The 24,300-nt window shown below is 46.0% G+C and overlaps 1 protein-coding gene across 2 annotated transcripts in view; it reads right to left on the reverse strand.

Annotated features, from left to right (window-relative positions):
• LOC143815762 (uncharacterized) overlaps positions 1-24,300 on the reverse strand; it is a 785,716-nt gene that overhangs the window by 287,041 nt on the left and 474,375 nt on the right. For both annotated transcript variants that reach the window (XM_077295356.1, XM_077295355.1), the window contains exons 28-30: positions 12,880-12,900; positions 7,512-7,685; positions 7,329-7,418 (exon numbers count right to left, since the gene is read on the reverse strand). In XM_077295356.1, coding sequence (XP_077151471.1) covers positions 7,329-7,418; positions 7,512-7,685; positions 12,880-12,900 — 285 coding nt within the window. The remainder of the gene's footprint in view (positions 1-7,328; positions 7,419-7,511; positions 7,686-12,879; positions 12,901-24,300) is intronic.

The following is a 24,300-nucleotide window of genomic DNA, read 5'->3' on the forward strand; positions in this document are numbered from 1 at the left end:
TTATGTTATCCCTTGGCCAGGCACACTTAGCGCTGCCCGTCTTCTGACATCATTTGGTGTCAGGCTGGCTGCGCCTGTGCAGCCGCGCTGGACGAGATCCCGCCTCGCAGTGTCTTCTGATTTAATCACACTGCGGGCCTGGGATCCATGGGCATGCGCAGTGCATATCTTCACCTCCGCCTCTCACTCATCTCCCTCCACCTTCTTCAGACTGTGCGCCGTCAGCTGATCCCTAATAGCATGCCACGGCCGTGACACGGCACAGTCTGAAGAAGCCAGAGGGAGGGGAGTGAGAGGCGAGGATATGCACTGCGCATGGCCATGGATCCCAGGCCCGCGGTAGGATTACATTAGATGACACTGTGAGGCGGGATCTCGGCCAGCGCGGCCGCACAGGCGCAGGCAGCCTGACTCCAAATGATGTCAGAAGATGGGCAGCGCTAAGTGTGCCTGGCCAAGGGATAACATAACAGCACAGGCTCCGGGACAGAATCAAACAACGCTGAGGAGGCGGCGAATGGCACCAAGGTGGTAGGAATGACGGCTGGGCTGCGTCACATTACAAAGGAAAGTCCCACCTCCGGGACGGTTTAACGGTGTGAGGGGACACATTTCATAAGTGTCTAGTTCAGCCTTTGAAAGGAGCATAATTAAAAGAGCCACCTTTTCCTTTTGCATCATTAGTGCTGTACAAGATGGCTCTTTCAGCAACAAACGCCTGGGGTGGGGGTTAAAGGTTCCCTTTCAACTTGCTCCAGTGCAGGCTTCGGCCTACACTCTGCTCCTCCTGCTGACCCCGGGCTCTAACACCGCCAGTTAGCGCCCGGAAGTGCTAGCTGCACAGAGAAAAACACCCGCCAATGTGTCAGTGGGGTTCAGCAACGCCAGCTGTTCCCCTGCTGTGTAGCCGGCATCGTGTCCTGCAAACGCCACGCAGATACAACAGACCTAAAACTGCCTCCAGTGCAGGCTTCGGCCTACACCCTGCTCCCTCTCCTCCTGCTGTCCCTGGGCTCTAACACTGCCAGTTGGTGCCTGGAAGTGCTGGATGCACAGTTAACACTTGCTGCCGTGTTATTGGGGTTCAGTAACGTCAGCTGCTCCCCTGCTGTGTGTGCTGCAATACCTCCTATCTGCTCCTCCTGCTGACCCTGGGCTCTAACACCGCTAGTTGGCGCCCGGAAGTGCTAGCTGCACAGAGAAAAACACCAGCCAATGTGTCAGTGGGGTTCAGTAACGCCAGCTGTTCCCCTGCTGTGTAGCCGGCATCGTGTCCTGCAAACGCCACGCAGACACAAGAACTGAAATTGAAGGGAACCTGTCCCCCCCCCAGGCGTTGGCATGTATTACAGCCACCTTGTACAGCAGTCATGCTGCATTTGTGCAAGGTGGCTCATAAACTTATTCTCCTTGCACACGTGGAACTGAACACGTCTAAAATGTGTCCCCTGAGACCATTAAAACGTCCCTCAGGTGTGACTTTCCTTTGTAATGACATGCAGCAACCCCGTTGGTAGCGCTGCCCGTCTTCTCACATCATTGTTAGGCTGGCTGCGCCTCTGCGGCAGCCCTGCTCGACACAACGCCCCTCGGTGTCTAATTTCTTTAGACTGCGAGGGTGTGATTGATGGGCATGAGCAGTGCCTATCTTCGCCTGGCACTTTTCTCCTTCCGCCTTCTTCACACTGTGCGGCCTCATGGCCGTGGCATGCCATAAGGGATCAGCTGGCGCTGCACAGTCTGAAGCAGGTGTAAGGACCCGAGTGAGAGGCCAACATATGTACTGCGCAAGGCCATGAATCCCAGCCCAGCAGTGTGAAACAATGTAAAGACACTGCTGGGCTGGTATTCATGGGCATCGCGAACCGCACCAGCTGACATCAAATGATGTCAGAAGACGGACAGCGCATGGCCAAGGGATAACGCAACAGCGCAGACTCCTGTACAGCAAAATGCGATGCTCAGGAGGCCGCGCAGAGCACCAAGGTGGTATTTTTGCCAGCTGTGCTGCGTCTCATTAAGAAGGGAACTCCCTCCTCCAAGACAGTTTTGACTGTATAAGGTCCTAAATGTTGTACGTGTTTCATTCAGCGTGTGCAAGGAACAAAATTAAAAGAGCAACATTTGACTTGGGCAGCATTACTGCTGCCCAAGGTGTAGCTCTTCTAGTTTGTAACACCTGAGGGGGGTTAAAGGTTACCTTTAAAATTGGTTCAATTAGGCTTCGGCCTACACTCTGCTCCTCCCGCAGAGCCTGGGCTCTAACACCGCCAGTTGGTGCCCGGAAGTGCAGGCTGCACAGAGAAAAACACCCGCCAATGTGTCAGTGGGGTTCAGCACCGCCAGCTGTTCCCCTGCTGTGTAGCTGGCAACGTGTCCTGCAAAAGCCACGCAGACACAAAGCTGCCACCAGTGCAGGCTTCGGCCTACACTCCGCTCCCTCTGCTCCTCCTGCTGACCCTGGGCTCTAACACCGCCAGTTGGTGCCCGGAAGTGCTGGCTGCACAGAGCAAAACACCCGCCACTCTGTCAGTGGGGTTCAGCACCACCAGCTGTTCCCCTGCTGTGTAGCTGGCAACTTGTCCTGCAAAAGCCACGCAGACACAAAGCTGCCGCCAGTGCAGGCTTCGGCCTACACTCCGCTCCCTCTGCTCCTCCTGCTGACCCTGGTCTCTAACACCGCCAGTTGGTGCCCGGAAGTGCTGGCTGCACAGAGCAAAACACCCACCACTCTGTCAGTGGGGTTCAGCACCGCCAGCTGTTCCCCTGCTGTGTAGCTGGCATCATGTCCTGTAAACGCCACGCAGACACAAGAACTGAAATTGAAGGGAACCTGTCCCCCTCCAGGCGTTGGCATGTATAACAGCCACCTTGTACAGCAGTAATGCTGCATTTGTACAAGGTGGCTCATTAAGTTACTCTCCTTGCACACGCCGAACGAAACACGTCTAAAATGTGTCCACTGAGACCATTAAACCATCCCTGAGGTGTGACTTTCCTTTGTAATGACACACTGCAACCCCCTTGGTAGCGCTGCCCGTCTTCTGACATCATTGGTTGGCTGAGTGCGCCTCTGCGGCCGCCCTGCCCGACACAACGCCCCTCGGTGTCTTATTTATTTTGACTGCGAGGGTGTGATTGACGGGCATGAGCAGTGAATATCTTCGCCTGTTGTCACTCATCTCCTTCCGCCTTCTTCAGACTGTACGGCTTCATGGCAGTGGCATGCGATAAGGGATCAGCTGACGCCGCACAGTCTGAAGCAGGTGTAAGGACATGAGTGTGAGAGGCAAACATATTGACTGCGCAAGGCCATGAATCCCAGCCCCGCAGTGTAAATTACTGAAAAGACACTGCGGGGCTGGTATTCATGGGCATCGCGAACCGCACCGGCCGACATTAAATGATGTCAGAAGATGGGCAGCGCTAACAGCGCATGGCCAAGGGATAACATGACAGTGCAGACTCCTGTACAGCAAATAACGACGCTCTGGAGGCTGCGCCCAGCACCAAGGTGGCATTTTTGACAGCTGTGCTGCGTCTCATTACGAAGGGAGCTCCCGCCTCCAAGACAGTTTGACTGTATAAGGGCCTAAATGTTGTACGTGTTTCATTCAGCGTCTGCAAGGAACAAAATTAAAAGAGCAACCTTTGACTTGGGCAGCATTACTGCTGCCCAAGGTGTGGCTCTTCTAGTTTGTAACACCTGAGGGGGGGTTAAAGGTTACCTTTAAAATTGGTTCAATTAGGCTTCGGACCTACACTCTGCTCCCTCTCCTCCTGCTGTCCCTGGGCTCTAACACCGCCAGTTGGCGCCCGGAAGTGCTAGCTGCACAGAGAAAAACACCCGCCAATGTGTCAGTGGGGTTCAGCAACGCCAGCTGTTCCCCTGCTGTGTAGCCGGCATCGTGTCCTGCAAACGCCACGCAGACACAAGAACTGAAATTGAAGGGAACCTGTCCCCCCCAGGCGTTGGCATGTATAACAGCCACCTTGTACTGCAGTAATGCTGCATTTGTACAAGGTGGCTCATTAAGTTACTCTCCTTGCACACGCCGAACGCAACACATCTAAAATGTGTCTCCTGAGACCATTAAACTGTCCCTGAGGTGTGACTTTCCTTTGTAATGACACGCTGCAACCCCCTTGGTAGCGCTGCCCATCTTCTGACATCATTGTTTGGCTGGCTGCGCCTCTGCAGCCGCCCTGCCCGACACAACGCCCCTCGGTGTCTTATTTATTTTGACTGCGAAGGTGTGATTGACGGGCATGAGCAGTGCATATCTTCGCCTGTCACTCATCTCCTTCCGCCTTCTTCAGACTGTACGGCTTCATGGCCGTGGCATGCGATAAGGGATCAGCTGATGCCGCACAGTCTGTAGCAGGTATAAGGACACGAGTGAGAGGCGAACATATTTACTGCGCAAGGCCATGAATCCCAGCCCCACAGTGTGAATTAAGGAAAAGACACTGCAGGGCTGGGATTCACTGTCAACGCGAACCGCACCGGCCGACATGAAATGATGTCAGAAGACGGGCAGCGCTAACAGCGCATGGCCAAGGGATAACACGACAGCGCAGACTCCTGTACAGCTAATAACAACGCTCAGGAGGCTGCGCCCAGCACCAAGGTGGGATTTTTGACAGCTGTGCTGCGTCTCATTAAGAAGGAAAGTCACGCCTCCAAGACAGTTTGACTGTATAAGGGGCTAAATGTTATACGTGTTTCATTCAGCGTCTGCAAGATTCAAAACTTAAAGAGCAACCTTTGACTTGTGCAGTATTACAGCTGCCCAAGGTGTGGCTCTTCTAGTTTGTAACACCTGAGGGGGGGTTAAAGGTTACCTTTAAAATTGGTTCAATTAGGCTTCGGCCTACACTCTGCTCCCTCTCCTCCTGCTGTCCCTGGGCTCTAACTGAAGTGCTAGCTGCACAGAGAAAAACACACGTCAATGTGTCAGTGGGGTTCAGCAACGCCAGCTGTTCCCCTGCTGTGTAGCCGGCAACGTGTCATGCAAATGCCACGCAGACACAAAGCTGCCGCCAGTGCAGGCTTCGGCCTACACTCTGCTCCCTCTCCTCCTGCTGACCCTGGGCTCTAACACCACCAGTTGGCACCTGGAAGTGCTAGCTGCACAGAGAAAAACACCCGCCAATGTGTCAGTGGGGTTCAGCAACGCCAGCTGTTCCCCTGCTGTGTAGCCGGCATCGTGTCCTGCAAATGCCACGCAGACACAACAGACCTACAAATGCCTCCAGTGCAGGCTTCGGCCTACACTCTGCTCTTCCTGCTGACCCTTTGCTCCAACCCCACTAGTTGGGGCTCTAAGAAGACAAGCTTTAATAGGTCCCCATCCTGGTTCCAGTACCGTTAGCTGGTTCCGGGCAGAGCCTTTGGCTTAGGTGCCTCCCTCTGCGTATCCGAGTTCCACCAACGTCAGGTGGTCCTTGGTAGTGCTTTCAGGCACGGGTACCTCCTGCTTAGTAACTGGGTTCCAGTAACGTCAGCTGGTCCTCGGTAGTTCCATTGGCTCTTGGACCTTCGGCTACCCATCCGGGTTCCAGTACCATCAGCTGGTTCTCAGCAGTGTCTTTTGCTCTTGTACCTTCTGCTCCCCATCCTGGTTCCAGTACCGTCAGCTGGTTCCGGGCAGAGCCTTTGGCTTAGGTGCCACCCTCTGGGTATCCGAGTTCCACCAACGTCAGGTGGTCCTTGGTAGTGCTTACAGGCACGGGTACCTCCTGCTTAGTAACCGGGTTCCAGTAACGTCAGCTGGTCCTCGGTAATTCCATTGGCTCTTGGACCTTCGGCTACCCATCCGTGTTCCAGTACCGTCAGCTGGTTCTTGGCAGTGTCTTTTGCTCTTGTACCTTCTGCTCCCCATCCTGGTTCCAGTACAGTCAGCTGGTTCCGGGCAGAGCCTTTGGCTTAGGTGCCTCCCTCTGGGTATCTGAGTTCCACCAACATCAGGTGGTCCTTGGTAGTGCTTTCAGGCACGGGTACCTCCTGCTTAGTAACCGGGTTCCAGTAACGTCAGCTGGTCCTCGGTAGTTCCATTGGCTCTTGGACCTTCGGGTAGCCATCCGAGTTCCAGTTCCATCAGCTGTTTCTCAGCATTTTCTCAGCCTTCTTGTACCTTCTGCTACATTTCCAAGTTCAAGACCCTAAAGACGATGACCCGGAAGACCACCCCTTAGATGACGACACCAGAGACGACAACCACTGAGATGACGACGACCCTGGGGACGATGACCCTGAAGACCACCCTGATGACGACGACCCCGGAGACGACGACCCTGGAGACGACGACATGGGAGACCGAGAAGCAGAAGAACAAGAGGCTGCATAACAAAGAGCAGAAGAACATTAAGCATAACACTAAATATCAGAGCAAAAGATATTATCTAAATTATAAGCAGAAGAAGACTAAGCAGTGTATGGGGGTGAGTCCGTTCCTCCTCGTGGTGCCCCTGGATAAAGCCTGATGCTGCAGGCCAAACTGAACGCGGACAAATGTATCTCTTTTGTGACAGGCAGAACGGAAGGTGTAATCTTCAAACTTTTATAGATAACAACTACGGGAATGCCTGTCACAAATAAGAATATGATGAAGAAGTTGAATATAAAGATAGTTAAATAAAAAGAATATGAACAATGTAACAAAAAAAAATAATAGGTAGAAGATGAAGAAGAAGATGAATAAGGTGAAGAAGAAGTTGATGTCAAAGATGCTGATGATGATGAAGAAGAAGAAAGTGTGGGAGAAGTAAAAAAAAAGGTGAAGGGCGTGGAAGTAGTGAAACATCAATATCTGACAAAATAAAAAAAATCTTAACATAGTCAATATCTTTGTAACTCCGAACGTCTTAAAAAAAAATTAAAATTCCTGCTATTCTATTTGATTGGGCTAAACCTCTATGCCTTTAATGTCTCCGCCACCTCCCCCAATACATCCTACATTATTCTTAGTTGTTTTCCTTCATGTAGAATGAACCTACAAGGAAAGAAAGGGTTTATTTTAATTCCGATATTTTCGTCCCATTGACTTGCATTGGTATCGGTATCGGCGAGATCCGATATTTTGCCGGTATCGGCCGATACCTTCCGATACCGATACTTTCCGATATCGGAAGGTATCGCTCAACACTAATTGTGACAAATTCAGAAATGTTTCAAAGCATAAGCCAAAGAGTAGTTTAGCTTTAACTTATTATCCATTAATAATATCCATAACCTAGCTGGAAGAGAAATAAAATGACATGGTGATCCTCCAAAGAGATATTTTAGGATTATGAATGCATGATTTAGTAGAGCTGTATATACTTACTTTTATCTTTGTACATAGCTAGGTTGCATACACATATTCCTAAAGCACAATATTCGTCTTCAGCACATAGAGGATTGCATGTTACTGTATCTGATAGGATTAAAGATGGTGATAATATTAGTGGGCTATCGTTACCAGAAAAATAAATGTGATTAATATCAGCTCCATCATGTCATACCATACCTGTGCAGCAGACAGCAGTTGTGTCATAGTAATAACCATGGGGGCAGCATTCATTGGATTGTGAAACGCAGACATCTGCTGTTGTGGGGACACAAGGGTCTATGGCATTTACGCAGAAACATGGACCAGTATCACAGGATCCACCACAGGTTTCACAAGCTACAATGGAGCCATCTGTAGAAAGAAGAAATCTCGTTACAAATCAGGTTCTAATTGAATGTTTAGCGTTGCTGTTTAATAACTCTTACTAGGAAAATAGAGACAAGAAACACATGGCGTGGCAGAAAGAAGCTTTTCACCAGCATATAAAAAAAATCATCCAATTTTCATCCAGAAAAAATGGACGATTTTTCATCCAAATACCGTTTCCTATACTAAGGAGTTGCAATATGTCCATGGGAGTGGTGAAAAGTAAAAATTATTAATTTTTTTAAAATGTCTTGGAGAAAAAAAAGCACCAGAGCAAGAGACGTTAATAAAGAAAGGGACCAGGATAGGTGACATTTTTACAGGAAGATTTTTACAGCAAGGGGCCACAATGGGGGACATTTTTACAGGAAGGGACCAGGATGGGGGACATTATTACAGGAAGGAGCCACAATGGGGGACATTATTACAGGAAGGGGCCAGGATGGGGAGCATTATTACAGGATGAAGGGCAAGATGGGAGATATTAATGCAGGATTGGGACATTATTACAGGACAGAGTACATTATTACAACATGAGAACATTATTATAAGATGGAAGAACCAGGATGGGAGACATTATTAAGGAAGAGGTCAGGATGGAGGACACTATTAGAGGATGTGGGACAGTGGGGATCATTATTATTTAATATGGGGCCCATTGTGAGACAATATTACTGTATGTGGGCCAAATAGGGAACGTTATTATTCCAGAACGGAGAACTTTAATAATATTCCTTTAATAATAATTATTATAATTAATAATTATAATAATAATAATATTCCTTTTATGGCCCATACATTATTATATTATGAAACCACAATATCCAGCTGTATCAAAGCATATAAAGGTGGACACTATTAGTGTATGGGGGTAGAAATTGTGTATGTTGTCACGGTGAAGGGGGCATTACTGTTGCATTTGTTGCAAAGAGGAATTTTACTATTTCACAAGGCCACAAAGGGGAACATATTCATTGAGATTGTATGGGTGCTGCAGGGGGACATTTATTCTGTGAAGGGTCACAAATTAAGACATCACTACAGTAAAATATATTATTTTTGCGGCTATTGTTACCATAGGGTGTAGAAATGGGAGGTAGTGTCCCTGCGAGGACTCCAGAATAGTTCTATTGCACTTTAGAACTGGGAAAAAAAAGTGTGGAGTGTGCTGCAGAAGTGATTAGTCATATATGTATATTGGGTTACTTTCTACAGAGATGAGTCCTGATTGGTAGAAGTCATAGTATTCTGTGCCAGATGAAGAAGAAAAGATAAAATGAATGACTTCATCTGCATGCATCACTTGTAAGTCATTGTATTACCTGTACCATATAAACCTACAGAGCTCCTATGTATAATCACAGGTGGAGCTATTGCTTTTAATGTGACATCCTGGAACAGAGGAGAGAAGACGCTGCTCTCAATGGCTTGCAATCTACATGATAATGGGGAAGAAGACAGGAGGTCGGGTAGCTTGCAGTTGCTTCGCTGGTGGTGAGGTGGCTTCAGGGTCATTGTAGGCTATAAGCTTTCTTGAAGAGATGGGTTTTTGAGTTTCACTCTGAAAGTTATGATGTGGTGGATAATCAGACATGTTGGGGCATCGAATTCCAAAGGATTGCAGACATTTAGTATCATGCGCCATGAGCCTGCGCTTTGTGGTCAGCTTCTTTGTTCGCTGAGCCACAGCAGATGCACCTTTTCTCCGGGTGTTTAGTATCTATTATCCTTGCTTCAGTCTTTTTAGGGTAACAAGTGTTTTCATTTACTCATTTGTCTGCCCTATCACATTTTGGGTACTTTCCTCCTGCTGGTATTTTCTGCTGGTGATAGTCTCATTTGTATGTTTAGCCATACTGTTTTAGTTTAAGCCAGTCAGTAAAAGACCAGCTTGAGTTTATCTCATTGCTGTTTATTTTATGCTCTTTACCCTGCACCTACCTTCTGTTTCTTTTTAGGAAGTAGGTGACATTCTCTATCAGTACTTAAATGATCCTTTATATTTTTGTATTTCTTGGTTTGTTTTACTCACCCTGGGATTTCTATATATTTCAGCACACTTTCCCTTCCGTGGGTAATTTCACTATGCTTTGCCCTCCGGTTCTTTAGGAAGAATGTGAAGCGCTCAATAGCCTTTCATGCAGCATAGATCCACTCACTCAGTAACCACTAGGGACTGCGAGGTCAGGATCTTCAGTCTGTACAGGAACTGGTGAGGTCAGTTGCAGTTTTTAGTGTGTTTCCTATTTTCCCTAGTGAGTTGCTACACTATCATAACATTATCACCTGCCCACTACATTTTTTGTATGCTGAGAAGCCATGATTGCAGTCCTTGTCTTTGGAGGTAGCTGACATCAAGCGGCAACAACAGCATGTATGATCTGCCGCTACGCAGGTTCTTCTCCTTTCAAAATAATCTTCTGAGCTTACTGTAAATTGTTTTGGATTGTTTTGACAAGGGACCAATATAAGTTTTCAATTTTTTTTTCCTCATGTAAGTTATATTTTCACCTCAGTACTGTCACATCCAGAGAAGAGAATTAACGTGTGGATGTTGTTCTGTCTTTGCTCCGCGGAGACCCTTAGGCTTAGGCTTTTTCTCTACTTGAGGATTCCTTAGATACATGCTTTTATCTCTGATCTGGGGCTCATTTATGATGACCCAGATAACGTTGCTGCTCTAAAATCAATGATCTACAGGTTGGTTCAGGGAAATTGTAAAGTGGAGGACTACTGCTCCTGGGCAGTGGAAACGTCCTGGAATGACTCGGCTCTCTACAGTCAATTCTGCCAGGGTCTAGGCAGATACAAGATATTATGGTTTATGGTCCCTCCTTGTTGTCCCTGGAAGAAGACTTGTCAATGGCAGTGTGTTTGGACAGAAGTCTTAGGGATAACTCCTTTGATGGTGTTTTAATGACTTCTCTCTCATCCTATTGAGTCAGGAGAACCAATGCAAAATTGGGGCCTTCAGAGAGTCCAAGGAGGGAATTGAACTTGTAACACCTGCTCATTTCTGTATATACTGTGTTTGAATGGGTCATATAGTGATTCAGTGTTTCCAATTCAATCATGAATTTCTTAAAAGTAAAAAGAAAGAAAAAAAATCAAATCATTACTATGTAAGGACACTGGTTCTAAAGGTTTGAAGTTCTCTCTCATTCATACTACTGGTTGTTTTCTACAAGTGTCTTTGGTTGCCAAATCTTAGCTATAGTTACCTCTGCATTTGTTGACTCAGGTTCTGCCTTAGATCTCATTGATAGTGCTTCTGCTATTGAGTGTGGGTACACAGTTTCAACTCTTGATCATCTGAGTCAAGTATCCACAATTGATAATTCTCCCCTTACCCAAAGTCATGTTATCTCTAAAGTTGAGAATGTGTGCATGAGAATGGGAGTGTTACACACAGTATCTGTTTCATTCAAGGTGTTTCCTTCCTCACCAGCTAAAATTGTGTTTGGTACACCCTGATTGGAAAAACACAATCTTGCCATCAATTGGGAGGCTTGCGAGGTTAAGTCTTAGGGGAATTTTTCTAAGCGAACTCTTCTTCCAGATTTTATTCAGGATTTTGAGGATGTTTCTTTTGAGACTGAATGTGAAGTTTTACCCACGCACAGGGCTTATGATTGTGCTATCAAATTTATCCCAGGGGGCAAATTGCCTAATCTCGTCTACTTAACCTCTCTCTTACTGAAAGAGATGTTTGAAAGAATACATTCAGAAGAGTCTATCCAGGGGTCATAAAAGGCCTTCCACCTCAATAGTCGCCATGGGTTTTTTCTTTGTTAAGAAAAAAGATGGAGGTTTGCGTCCTTGATAGGATTTTAGAGAGATTAATAAGATAACTGTAAATAATACATACCCATTACCTCTTATTCTTAATCAGTTTAATCAACTAGTGGGGGGTCAAGTGGTTTTGTAAACTGGGCCTGAGAGGGACATAAAACCTTATACATGCTTGCCAAGGTGAGGAATGGAAGACTGCCTTCAGTACACCCAAAGGTCACTTTGAAAAGTTGGTGATGCCATTCGGTTGACCAATACTCCAACAGTATTTCAGAACTTTATAAATTATATTTTTTCTTTTTTGGTGGGTAAATTTTGGGGTGATATATTTGGATGATATCTTGATTTACTCAGGTTCACGTGAGAAGCATCAGCAGCATGTTCAATAGGTGCTTCAGGTTTTGTGACAATCATTGCCAAGAAAGAGAAGTGTCAATTTGAAGCACAGCAGACTTAGTTTTTGGGTGATTTGATTTCTGCTAAAGGTTTTTACATGGATCCCCTTAAGGTACAGGCCGTCCTTGATTGGATGCTACCTACTAATTTTAAAGCTTTACAAAGGTTCTTAGGTTTTGCTAATTATTATCGTAAGTTCATTAACAACTTTTCAGTCATGCTCAAACTTCTTACTGATATGACCAGGAAGGGTACTGACTTTTCCTCTAGGTCTACTGAAGCGGTTAATGCTTTTCTGCTCTTAAGACAGCCTCTTCTAAAGATCCTGTCCGCAGTCAACCCAATATTGATTTGCCTTTTGTGGTTGAGGTGGACACCTCTTTGTGGAGATGAGTGCTTTTCTTTCACTGAACAAGGACGGTTACTTTCATCCTTGCGCGTTATTTTATCTTGGAAATTCTTACAAGCAGAGTCCAACTATATATATATATATATATATATATATATATATATATATAAGCGATAGGGAACTTTTGGCTGTTAAAACAGATTTAGATGAATGGAAGCATTGGTTGGAGGGGGCTAGGCATAGAGTTTTTGAACTGGCCTTCCTACCTACGCTATAAGGCCTCAAATAGATGTCTGTGTTTCATGTAAATCTGTTATACATGTTTTTCAAGAATATAAAATGTCCCTATTATAGTTAGTGATCGTTCAAATGTCCTTGGTGTTTTACCGACTGAGTGTCCACAATAAAAAAGAAAAAAAGATATACTTTCATTTTGCACTAATCAAATTTGCCATTGCAAGTCCATCAGTCAGTCAAAATATGGTGAGTACATACAGTAGTTATCATCCACATTTCATCTGTGTACTGCCCATTTTTTACTGTTTAATTATTAGGAGAAACTTGAAAATAGAATATGTTCCAAAAATAAAGATAGGACACATAATTGTATGGATTTGGTCATTATTTAAATGTCTTACTCACCATAACACTTTGAGTCTGCACCTGTAGCGAGAAACATAGTGTTAAAAAACTTTGAACATTTTATTTTTATAATTTAGGATAACAAAAAAGGTGTGTACTATTAGAACATAAAATATATAGCAGCAGAGTCATCTCTATGGTCCTCAATGTTATGATGGCCAGAAAACTGTCTTCTATGAGACCTGTATGTTTTGGACCACGAGTGGTATTGAACTCGGCTAGCATAAGACTGGGTTCATATTTCTACAGTGCTCTACACTGAACAATTTTCCTATTGGTTACATGTTTATCACTTAAAATGAGATACCAGTATATCCAATATTGTCGGCAGCACATTGTCCTTTGTAAACAGGTCATGTGTAACACCCCAGGAAGCCAGTTGTTACAGTGGTATTTCCTTCCTTTCGGGGGAGGTGATGCCATGCCTGGAAGCGACAAGGATCCATTTAATAGGTAACACATACACACAACACTGTTCTGACTCCAGGCCAGAAGGGGGAGCTCTAGACCCGGTTTGAGGGTAGCTTCCCTATATATATTCTGGCTGGAGGAGGATTTAGGAGTCTGTTAGAAGAGTCTGTGAGGGGGGTCTGTTAGAAGAGTCTGTGAGGAGAGCTGGAGCAGAACAGACATACGACTCTGCAGCTCCTGACAGGAGAGTCAGACAGATTGAAGGAAACAGTAAGGGGAGAAGGAGCAAAGGAGACGAAAGATACTGGGAGTGGAGCTGCGAGTGGGCTCCCTCCAGGATCAGCACAAGAAACCGGAGGCCAGAATTCCGAGGTTGTGGGGGTAACTGTAAGCCCAAAAGCAGAAACTGGAGGGCAGGAGATTCCAAGTCTCCTGGCCACCATTACACCAAAAGGCACAGCAGCAGATAGAGTCCGGAGTCACCACAAGAAAGGACCCCTGTAAAAAGGCTTGACTTGCCTGCCATGCGGGTAGTGTCCAACTAAAAGGACAGAGAAAGAGAGGATCTTGTATGAAGCCTCAGGCAGCAAGGGACTGAGAACACAGCACAGTAAGAAAGGCTTCCAACCCCAACTGGTTAAGGGGACTCCAAATCGCTTCCAGGCTGCCCAGATTCCAGAGACTATCTGTTACCTGTACCTGAACAGCATCAGTAAAAGGTAAGTGTCCAATAGTTCTTTCCTGCACTTCACCATCTACTATCCTTACCAACTACACCTGGAGCCCTGGGGATTATTCTCTACCTGTGGGGAGTCATACCATCTAAGCTGCAATACCATCATCCCCAGTGGACCCTTTAAGCAGCGTCAGCCATCTCTGGCCGAGTACCACAGGTGTCGTCACGAACACTACATTAGACTTTATTCCCCTTTTTCGTGAACCCCTTTCTACTGGATGCCCATGGCCATGGACAGGGTCATTGCCACTGTGACCACCCCCCTTTAAGACCAGAACCGGCCCGGTACCAGTACCCCACGGTCCTAGCGGGCGCTCCACATGTGCTATCGAACACAATGACAGTTTATGTGTGTAGAATGATCTGTTACTGATAGATCAATCCATGGTAATAAATGATCAACAATTAGCAACCATCAAACCCAACCTAGCCAGGAGACTCTGATGTATGAATATTTACTGCACATCCTGTCTACTTCTTGGGGTGGCTAAGTAACCCAATAACCATTATTTGAAGTTAATAATCATCACATGCTCTTAGGCTCCCCCAGACAGTAACTCTGGCATGTTCTGCACTACATTTGATAATCTCATAAAACGTAAGCATTTTATTATGAGATTATTGAAAGCAACTGATGTCAGTGTTACTGTTACGTAATTGGTGTTGGGGATTATCATACTAATGGTCTGGGGCTTATAATGAATCCCCCGCCACCACGCTCATAAAGGAAACATGGCAAATCCTGCATGTAATAATCTTAAAATAATAGCCCCTAGCCATCAGATTAAATTACATAACATTCAAAGATTTGTAGGGACACAGATAGCAGGCAACTAATGGGGTGGCATACATGTTGCTTCATTCTGGCAGTTGGCATCGGCAATTATTGTCACAAGACTCCTCTTACAAGGATGTGTGTCTGAGGGCAGGCAGGGCCACAAAACAATAAATGTGTGCAGAAGAGTGTCCAGAGTACGAAACGTGACCAATCGGGTGTTCCTGCAAGCACGGCAGACATCCTGCCGCACATGTGTATCTTGCACACCGCCGACCAGAGCAAATTACTGTCTTGCCTGCACAGAACAGCTTTACTCCCCCAGAGAAACAATATTTCCAAAAATAGAATATATTAAAATAGTGATATCCTGCACTTTGTGAACCTCTCACAGTAATAAAGTCTCTCATTCTGGCCCCATACAGTAATAGTGCCCCCTATTCTGGCCCCAATACAGTAAAAATGACCCCCATTCTGGCTCCCATACAGTTTGTCCACCTCTGTGGCTCCCATACATCATAAGGTCCCCTTCTGTGGCCCTAGTGCAATACACTGTCCCCCATTATAGTCTTATAGCCCCAGTACAGTATAATGCCCCCAGTACTGTAATAATGTTCCCTATTCTAGCCCATATACAGTAATAACATCCCCCCTTCTGGCTGTCGCTTAAAAATAACATGCCCCTTTTCATTCCTCAGTCCTACGCTGTATAATGGCCCCCACCTTAGCTCCCACACTGTATAATGGCCCTGCATTAGCTTTCATGCTGTATAATGGCCCCCACATTGGCTCCCACACTGTATAATGGCCCCTGCATTAGCTTCCATGCTGTATAATGGCCCCCGCATTAACTCTCACACTGTATAATGGCCCCTGCATTAGCTCCCACACTGTATAATGGCCCCCCGCATTTGCTTTCACACTGTATAATGGCCCCCACATTAGCCCCCATGCTGTATAATGACTCACAAATTTGATTCCATGCTGTATACTGGCCCCCACATTAGCTCCCATGCTGTATAATTGCCCAATATTAGCTCCCAGGCTGTGTAATACTCCCCGCATTAGCTCCCACAATATATCATGGCTGCCCATTACCTTCCACACTGTATAATGGCCCAAACATTAGCTACCATGCTGTATAATGATCCACATATTATCTCCCATGCTGTATAAAGGTGCTCATATTAGCTCTGACCTGTATAATGGCCCAATATTAGCTAACATTGTGTATAACGGCCCAATATTAGCTTTCATGCTATATAATGACCCCACATTAGTTTTCACACTGTATTATGGACCCAATATTGACTCTCCCCTGTATAATAGCCCCCATATTAGCTCACATTCTGTATAATGGCCCAATATTAGCTCCCTTGTTGTATAAAGGGCCCATATTAGCTCTCACATTGTGTATTGGCCACACATTAGTTCCCTTGTTGAATAATGGCCCCCATATTAGCTCCCACACTGAATGAAATGCACTTCCCCTCCTTAGCCTGTGAGGGGGAAGTGTCTTTCAAGATATATGCCCACAGGCTCAAACAATTGTGTCACCGCTGGCTAGAGGGAGAGGGGGCCTTAACTTGGGAGATTTTCCTCCAGGTCATTGTTGTGAATTCCGCTCTTGGGCTCCCCCCGGTGGTTGTAAGTGGCACTTTTGTGAGTTCTGCTCTTGGGCTCCCTCCGGTGGTTTTAAGTGGTACAGCTGCTCCTTGGATTTAGTAGTCAGCAGCTGCTTCCACTGATTGTCTTTCTGGCTCGGCTATTTAGCCTGGTTCTATCCTTCAGCCTGTGCCAGTTGTCAATGGTTCCTGGTTGGATTCACATCTCTGCTTGGATTTCCCTGATATTCTGACCAGTTCAGCAAAGATAAGTCCTTGCTTTGTTCTTTTGCAGTCCACTTGTTGTGGACTTAATCTTTCTGCACTTTCTATGTTTTTTCTAGTCCAGCTTGTCAGTATGGATTTATTCAGTTAAGCTGGAAGCTCTGGGAAGCAGATTTACCCTCCACACCTTTAGTCAGGTGTGGAGATTTTTGTAAACACTGTGGTGGATTTTTCTAGTTTTTAATACTGACCGCACAGTATTCTGTCCTGTTCTATCTATCTAGCTAGACTGGCCTCCTCTGCTACATCCTGGTTTCATTCTGCGTATGTCATTTCCCTCTCCACTCACAGTCAGTATTTGTGGGGGGCTGTCCTATCCTTTGGGGATTTTCTCTGAGGCAAGATAGCTTTCCTGTTTCTATCCTTAGGGGTAGTTAGTTCTCCGGCTGTGACGAGGTGTCTAGGGAGTGACAGGAACATCCCACGGCTACTTCTAGTGTTGTGTTAAGCTCAGGAACTGCAGTCAGTACAGGTACCACCTCCTCCAGAGCACGTCCCATGTTGCTCCTAAATCACCAGCCCATAACAGCACAACTGGCCAAAAATGAATTAAATGCATCTCAAAAGAAGGAAAAGGAAGTTCTCAGCCATTTTTTTTTCTGCAGTCTGTTTTGTCTTTTTTTTCCTCTTAATCTCTGGGTGGTTCAGGATTTTGGCGCTGGCATGGATGTTCAGGGTTTGTTTTCTCGTGTGGATCAACTTGCTGCAAGAGTACAGAGCATCCAAGATTATGTTGTCCAGACTCCGGCTTTAGAGCCTAGAATTCCAACCCCTGATTTGTTTTTTGGGGACAGATCCAAGTTTTTGAACTTTAAAAATAACTGCAAATTGTTTTTTGCCTTGAAACCCCATTCCTCTGGTGATTCCATTCAGCAGGTTAAAATTGTCATCTCTCTGCTGCGTGGTGACCCTCAGGACTGGGCATTCTACCTTGAATCATGGGATCCGGCATTGCTTAATGTAGACGCATTTTTTCAAGCGCTCGGATTATTGTATGACAAACCTAATTCTCTGGATCATGCAGAAAAGACCTTGTTGGCCCTGTGTCAGGGTCAGGAAGCGGCAGAAGTATACTGCCAGAAATTTAGAAAATGGTCTGTGCTCACTAAATGGAATGAGGAGGCTCTGGCAGCAATTTTCAGAAAGCCCTTAAAGATGTTATGGTGGGGTTCCCCACGCCTGCTGGTTTGAGCGAATCTATGTCTCTAGCCATTCAGATTGATCGGCGCCTGCGCGAGCACAAAGTTGTGCACCATATGGCAGTATCCTCTGAGCAGAATCCTGAGCCTATGCAATGTGATAGGATTTTGACTAGAGCAGAACGGCAGGGATTCAGACGCCAGAATAGGCTGTGTTTTTACTGTGGTGATTCTGCTCATGTTATTTCTGATTGCCCTAGGCGTACTAAGTGGGTCGCTAGGTCTGTTGCCATCAGTACTGTACAGCCTAAATTTCTCTTATCTGTGACCTTGATTTGCTCATTATCGTCCTTTTCTGTTATGGCATTTGTGGATTCAGGCGCTGCCCTGAACTTGATGGACTTGGAATTCGCCAGGCGCTGTGGTTTTTCCTTGCAGCCTTTGCAGAGCCCTATTCCTTTGAGGGGCATTGATGCTACACCGTTAGCCAAGGATAAACCTCAGTATTGGACTCAGCTGACCATGTGCATGGCTCCAGCACATCAGGAAGATTGCCGTTTTCTGGTGTTGCATAATTTGCATGATGGTGTTGTACTGGGTTTTCCATGGTTACAGGGACATAATCCGGTGCTGGATTGGAAATCTATGTCTGTGACTAGTTGGGGTTGTCAAGGGGTACATAGTGACGTTCCTTTGATGTCAATTTCCTCTTCCCCCTCTTCTGAAGTTCCTGAGTTTTTGTCGGATTTCCAGGATGTATTTGATGAGCCCAAGTCCAGTTCCCTTCCTCCACATAGGGACTGTGATTGTGCTATTAACTTGATTCCTGGCTGTAAGTTCCCTAAGGGCCGACTTTTCAATCTGTCTGTGCCAGAGCATGCCGCCATGCGGAGTTATGTTAAGGAGTCTTTGGAGAAGGGGCATATTCGGCCGTCTTCCTCACGATTGGGAGCGGGATTCTTTTTTGTTGCCAAGAAGGATGGCTCCTTGAGACCCTGTATTGATTATCGCCTTCTTAATAAGATCACGGTCAAATTCCAATACCCTTTACCTTTGCTTTCTGATTTGTTTGCTCGGATCAAGGGGGCTAGTTGGTTTACTAAGATTGACCTTCGAGGGGCATATAATCTTGTTCGTATTAAACAGGGTGACGAATGGAAAACTGCATTTAATACGCCCGAAGGCCATTTTGAATACCTTGTGATGCCTTTCGGGCTCTCTAATGCTCCTTCTGTATTTCAGTCCTTAATGCATGATATTTTCCGCAATTATCTTGATAAATTCATGATTGTGTATTTGGATGATATTTTGATTTGTTCCGATGATTGGGAGTCTCATGTGAAGCAGGTCAGGATGGTATTCCAGATCCTTTGTGATAATGCTTTATTTGTGAAGGGGTCTAAGTGCCTATTTGGAGTTCAGAAGGTCTCTTTTTTGGGTTTTATTTTTTCTCCCTCGTCTATAGAAATGGATCCTGTTAAGGTCCAAGCCATTCATGACTGGATTCAACCCACATCTGTGAAGAGTCTTCAGAAATTTTTGGGCTTTGCTAATTTTTATCGCCGTTTCATTGCCAACTTTTCCAGTGTGGTTAAGCCCCTGACCGATTTGACGAAGAAAGGCGCTGATGTGATGAATTGGTCCTCTGCGGCTGTTGAGGCCTTTCAGGAGCTTAAACGCCGATTTACTTCTGCCCCTATGTTGCGTCAGCCGGATGTTTCTCTTCCTTTTCAGGTTGAGGTTGACGCTTCTGAGATTGGGGCAGGGGCCGTTTTGTCTCAGAGGAGTTCTGATGGTTCTTTGATGAAACCGTGTGCCTTTTTTTCCAGAAAGTTTTTGCCTGCGGAGCGCAATTATGATGTCGGCAATCGGGAGTTGTTGGCCATGAAGTGGGAATTTGAGGAGTGGCGACATTGGCTTGAGGGAGCCAAGCACCACGTTGTGGTCTTGACTGATCATAAGAATCTGATTTACCTCGAGTCGGCCAAGCGGCTGAACCCTAGACAGGCTCGATGGTCCCTGTTTTTCTCCCGTTTTGATTTTGTGGTTTCGTATCTTCCGGGATCTGTTGTGAATTCCGTTCATGGGCTCCATCCTGTGGTTGCGAATGGTATTTTTGGGAGTTCTGCTCTTGGGCACCCTCTGGTGGTTTCAAGTGGAACTTAGCAGCTGCGTTCACTAATCGGTTTCCTGGCCTTGTTATTTAACTGGGCTTTTGGCTTTAGTGGATGCCAGCTGTCAATGTATTTCCTGTGGATTCAGTCCTTTCCTGGAAGTTCTCTGTTGGCCAGTCCATTTTCAGCTTAAGATAAGTCTGCTACTTTTTGGGTATTTCCCTGCTTATGACCTTCTGTTCAGTTCAATTTATGTCTCTTTTGTCCAGCTTGTCATTATGAAATATTCCGGCTAGTTGGAAGCTCTGGGGTCGCAGATTTGCCCCTCCACACCGTGAGTCGGTGTGGTGGTTATTTTTGTAAACTCTGCGTGGACTTTTAGTTTTTATACTGACCGCACAGTAGCCTTTTCTATCTCTGTCTATTTAGGTAGTATTGGCCTCCTTTGCTAAAAAATCTAGTTTCATTTCTGAGTTTGTCATTTTCCCTCTCCACTCACCGTCAATATTTGTGGGGGGCTATCTTCCTTTGGGGGTTTCTCTGAGGCGAGATAGCTTTCCGTTTCCATCTTCAGGGGTAGCTAGTTCTTAGGCTGTGCAGAGGCGTCTAGGCAGAGATAGGAACGCTCCACGGCTATTTCTAGTGTTGGTGTTAGGAGTAGGGATTGCGGTCAGTAAAGTTACCACCTCCTCAGAGCTAGTCCTATTTTTGTTTTACCCACCAGGTCATTTCAGTGCTGCTCCTTAGCGAGTTCATGATTGGTTTTGCCCACCAGGTCATCTCAGTACCGCTCCGTACCCACCAGGTCATAACAGTACAGCTGGCCCACAATGTGTTAAATGCATCTCAAAAGAGGGAAGAGAAAGTTCTGATTAATTTTATTTTTTTTTTGTGTTGCTTGTTTTGTCCTTTTTTTTCCCCTTGATTTTTGGATGGTGCAGGAGCTTGGTGCTGATATGGAGGTTCAGAGTTTGTCTGCGTGTGTTGATCATCTCGCTGCAAGGGTACAGAGTATCCAAGACTATGTTGTTCAAACTCCTGTTTCTGAGCCTAGAATTCCTATTCCTGATTTGTTTTCTGTGGATAGATCTAGGTTTTTGAATTTTAAAAATAATTGCAGATTATTTTTTGCTCTGAGACCCCGTTCCTCTGGTGACCCCATTCAGCAGGTGAAGATTGTTATTTCTCTGTTGCGTGGCGACCCGCAGGACTGGGCATTCTCCCTTGAGCCAGGGAATCCTGCATTGCTCAATATAGATTCGTTTTTTCAAGCACTTGGACTGCTTTATGACGAACCCAATTCTGTGGATCAGGCAGAAAAATTTTTGCTGGCTCTGTGTCAGGGTCAGGAAGCAGTAGAGATATATTGTCAGAAATTTAGAAAGTGGTCTGTGCTTACAAAATGGAATGAGGATGCCCTGGCGGCTATTTTCTGAAAGGGTCTTTCTGAAGCTCTTAAAGATGTTATGGTGGGGTTTCCCACGCCTGCTGGTTTGAACGAATCAATGTCTCTGGCCATTCAGATTGATCGGCGCTTACGTGAACGTAAGGTGGTGCACCATATGGCGGTGTCCTCTGGGCAGAGTTCTGAGCCTATGCAATGCGACAGAGTTTTGACGAGAGCAGAACGGCAGGAGTTCAGACGTCAGAATGGGCTGTGTTTTTTCTGTGGTGACGCTACTCATGCTATCTCTGACTGCCCGAAGCGAACTAAGAGGGTTGCTAAGTCGGTTACCATCAGTACTTTACAGCCTAAATTTCTCTTGTCTATTACCCTGATTTGCTCATTGTCGTCCTTTTCTGTAATGGCATTTGTGGATTCTGGCGCTGCCCTGAACTTAATGGACCTGGAATTTGCCAAGCGCTGTGGTTTTTCCTTGGAGCCTTTGCAGAGTCCTATTCCCTTGAGGGGGATTGATGCTACGCCATTGGCCAAGAATAAACCTCAGTACTGGACACAGTTAGCCATGAACATGGCTCCAGCACATCAGGAAAATATTCGCTTTTTGGTGTTGCATAATTTGCATGATGTGGTTGTGCTGGGGTTTCCATGGTTACAGGTACATAATCCAGTGCTGGATTGGAAATCTATGTCCGTGACTAGTTGGGGTTGTCAGGGGATACATAGTGACATTCCTCTGATGTCAATTTCCTCGTCCCCTTCTTCTGAAGTTCCTGAGTTTTTGTCGGATTTCCAGGATATATTTGAGGAGCCTAAATCCAGTCCTCTGCCTCCTCATAGGGACTGTGATTGCGCTATTAATTTGATTCCTGGCTGTAAGTTCCCTAAGGGTCGACTTTACAATCTGTCTGTGCCAGAGCATACCGCTATGCGGACTTATGTAAAAGAGTCCTTGGAGAAGGGGCATATTCGCCCGTCTTCGACACCGTTGGGAGCGGGGTTCTTTTTTGTTGCCAAGAAGGATGGCTCCTTGAGGCCCTGTATAGATTATCGCCTTCTCAATAAGATCACGGTCAAATTCCAGTACCCTTTGCCTTTGCTTTCTGATTTGTTTGCTCGGATCAAAGGGGCTAGCTGGTTTACCAAGATTGACCTTCGAGGGGCGTATAATCTGGTCCGCATCAAACAGGGTGATGAAAGGAAAACAGCATTTAATACGCCCGAAGGCCATTTTGAATATCTTGTGATGCCTTTCGGGTTTTCTAATGCTCCATCTGTGTTTCAGTCCTTTATGCATGATATTTTCCGGGAGTATTTGGATAAACTTATGATTGTATATTTGGATGATATTTTGTTTTTTTCCGATGATTGGGAGACTCATGTGAGGCAGGTCAGGATGGTATTTCAGATTCTTCGTGCTAATACACTGTTTGTGAAGGGGTCTAAGTGCCTTTTTGGAGTTCAGAAGGTTTCTTTTCTGGGGTTCATTTTTTCTCCCTCGGCTATTGAAATGGACCCTGTTAAGGTCCAGGCTATTTATGATTGGACTCAGCCCACATCTGTGAAGAGCCTTCAGAAATTTTTGGGCTTTGCTAATTTTTATCGCCGCTTCATTGCTAATTTTTCTACTGTGGTTAAACCTCTGACCGATTTGACCAAGAAAGGTGCAGATGTGGTGAATTGGTCCTCTGCGGCTGTGGAGGCCTTTCAGGAGCTTAAGCGTCGTTATACTTCTGCCCCTGTGTTGCGTCAGCCAGATGTTTCTCCCTTTTCAGGTTGAGGTTGACGCTTCTGAGATTGGGGCAGGAGCTGTTCTGTCTCAGAGAAGCTCTGATGGCTCTGTGTTGAAGCCGTGTGCTTTCTTCTCCAGAAAGTTTTCGCCTGCTGAGCGTAATTATGATGTCAGCAATCGGGAGTTGTTGGCCAGGAAGTGGGCATTCGAGGAGTGGCGACATTGGCTTGAGGGAGCCAAGCATCGAGTTTGATTTACCTTGAGTCGGCCAAGCGCTTGAATCCTAGACAGGCTCGTTGGTCTTTGTTTTTCTCCCGTTTTGATTTTGTGGTCTCGTATCTTCCGGGATCTAAGAATGTGAAAGCTGATGCCTTGTCTAGGAGTTTTTTGCCTGATTCTCCAGGAGTCCGTGAGCCGGCTAGTATTCTCAAGGAGGGGGTGATTCTTTCTGCTATCTCCCCTGATTTGCAGTGGGTGCTTCAGGAGTTTCAGGCTGATAGACCCGACCGCTGTCCTGTGGGGAAATTGTTTGTTCCTGATAGATGGACTAATAAGGTGATTTCTGAGATCCATTGTTCGGTGTTGGCTGGTCATCCTGGGATCTTTGGAACCAGAGATTTGGTTGCCAGGTCCTTTTGGTGGCCTTCTTTGTCACGGGATGTGCGTTCCTTTGTGCAGTCCTGTGGGATTTGTGCTCAGGCTAAGCCCTGCTGTTCTCGTGCTAGTGGGTTGCTTTTGCCCTTGCCTATCCCTGAGAGGCCCTGGACGCATATTTCCATGGATTTTATTTCCGATCTTCCTGTGTCTCAGAAGATGCCTGTCATCTGGGTGGTTTGTGACCGGTTTTCTAAAATGGTCCATTTGGTACCTTTGCCTAAGTTGCCTTCCTCCTCTGATTTGGTTCCATTGTTTTTCCAGCATGTGGTTCGTTTGCATGGTATTCCGGAGAATATTGTGTCTGACAGAGGTACCCAGTTTGTTTCTAGGTTTTGGCGGTCCTTTTGTGGTAGAATGGGCATTAATTTGTCTTTTTCTTCGGCGTTTCACCCTCAGACAAATGGACAGACGGAGCGAACCAATCAGACCTAGGAAACCTACTTGAGATGCTTTTTGTCTGCTGATCAGGATGATTGGGTTACCTTCTTGCCGTTGGCCGAGTTTGCCCTTAATAATCGGGCTAGTTCGGCTACTTTGGTTTCGCCTTTTTTTTGCAATTTCGGTTT

This window comes from Ranitomeya variabilis, chromosome 3 (assembly GCF_051348905.1).
Source record: "Ranitomeya variabilis isolate aRanVar5 chromosome 3, aRanVar5.hap1, whole genome shotgun sequence".
NCBI classification, from domain to species: Eukaryota; Metazoa; Chordata; class Amphibia; order Anura; family Dendrobatidae; genus Ranitomeya; species Ranitomeya variabilis.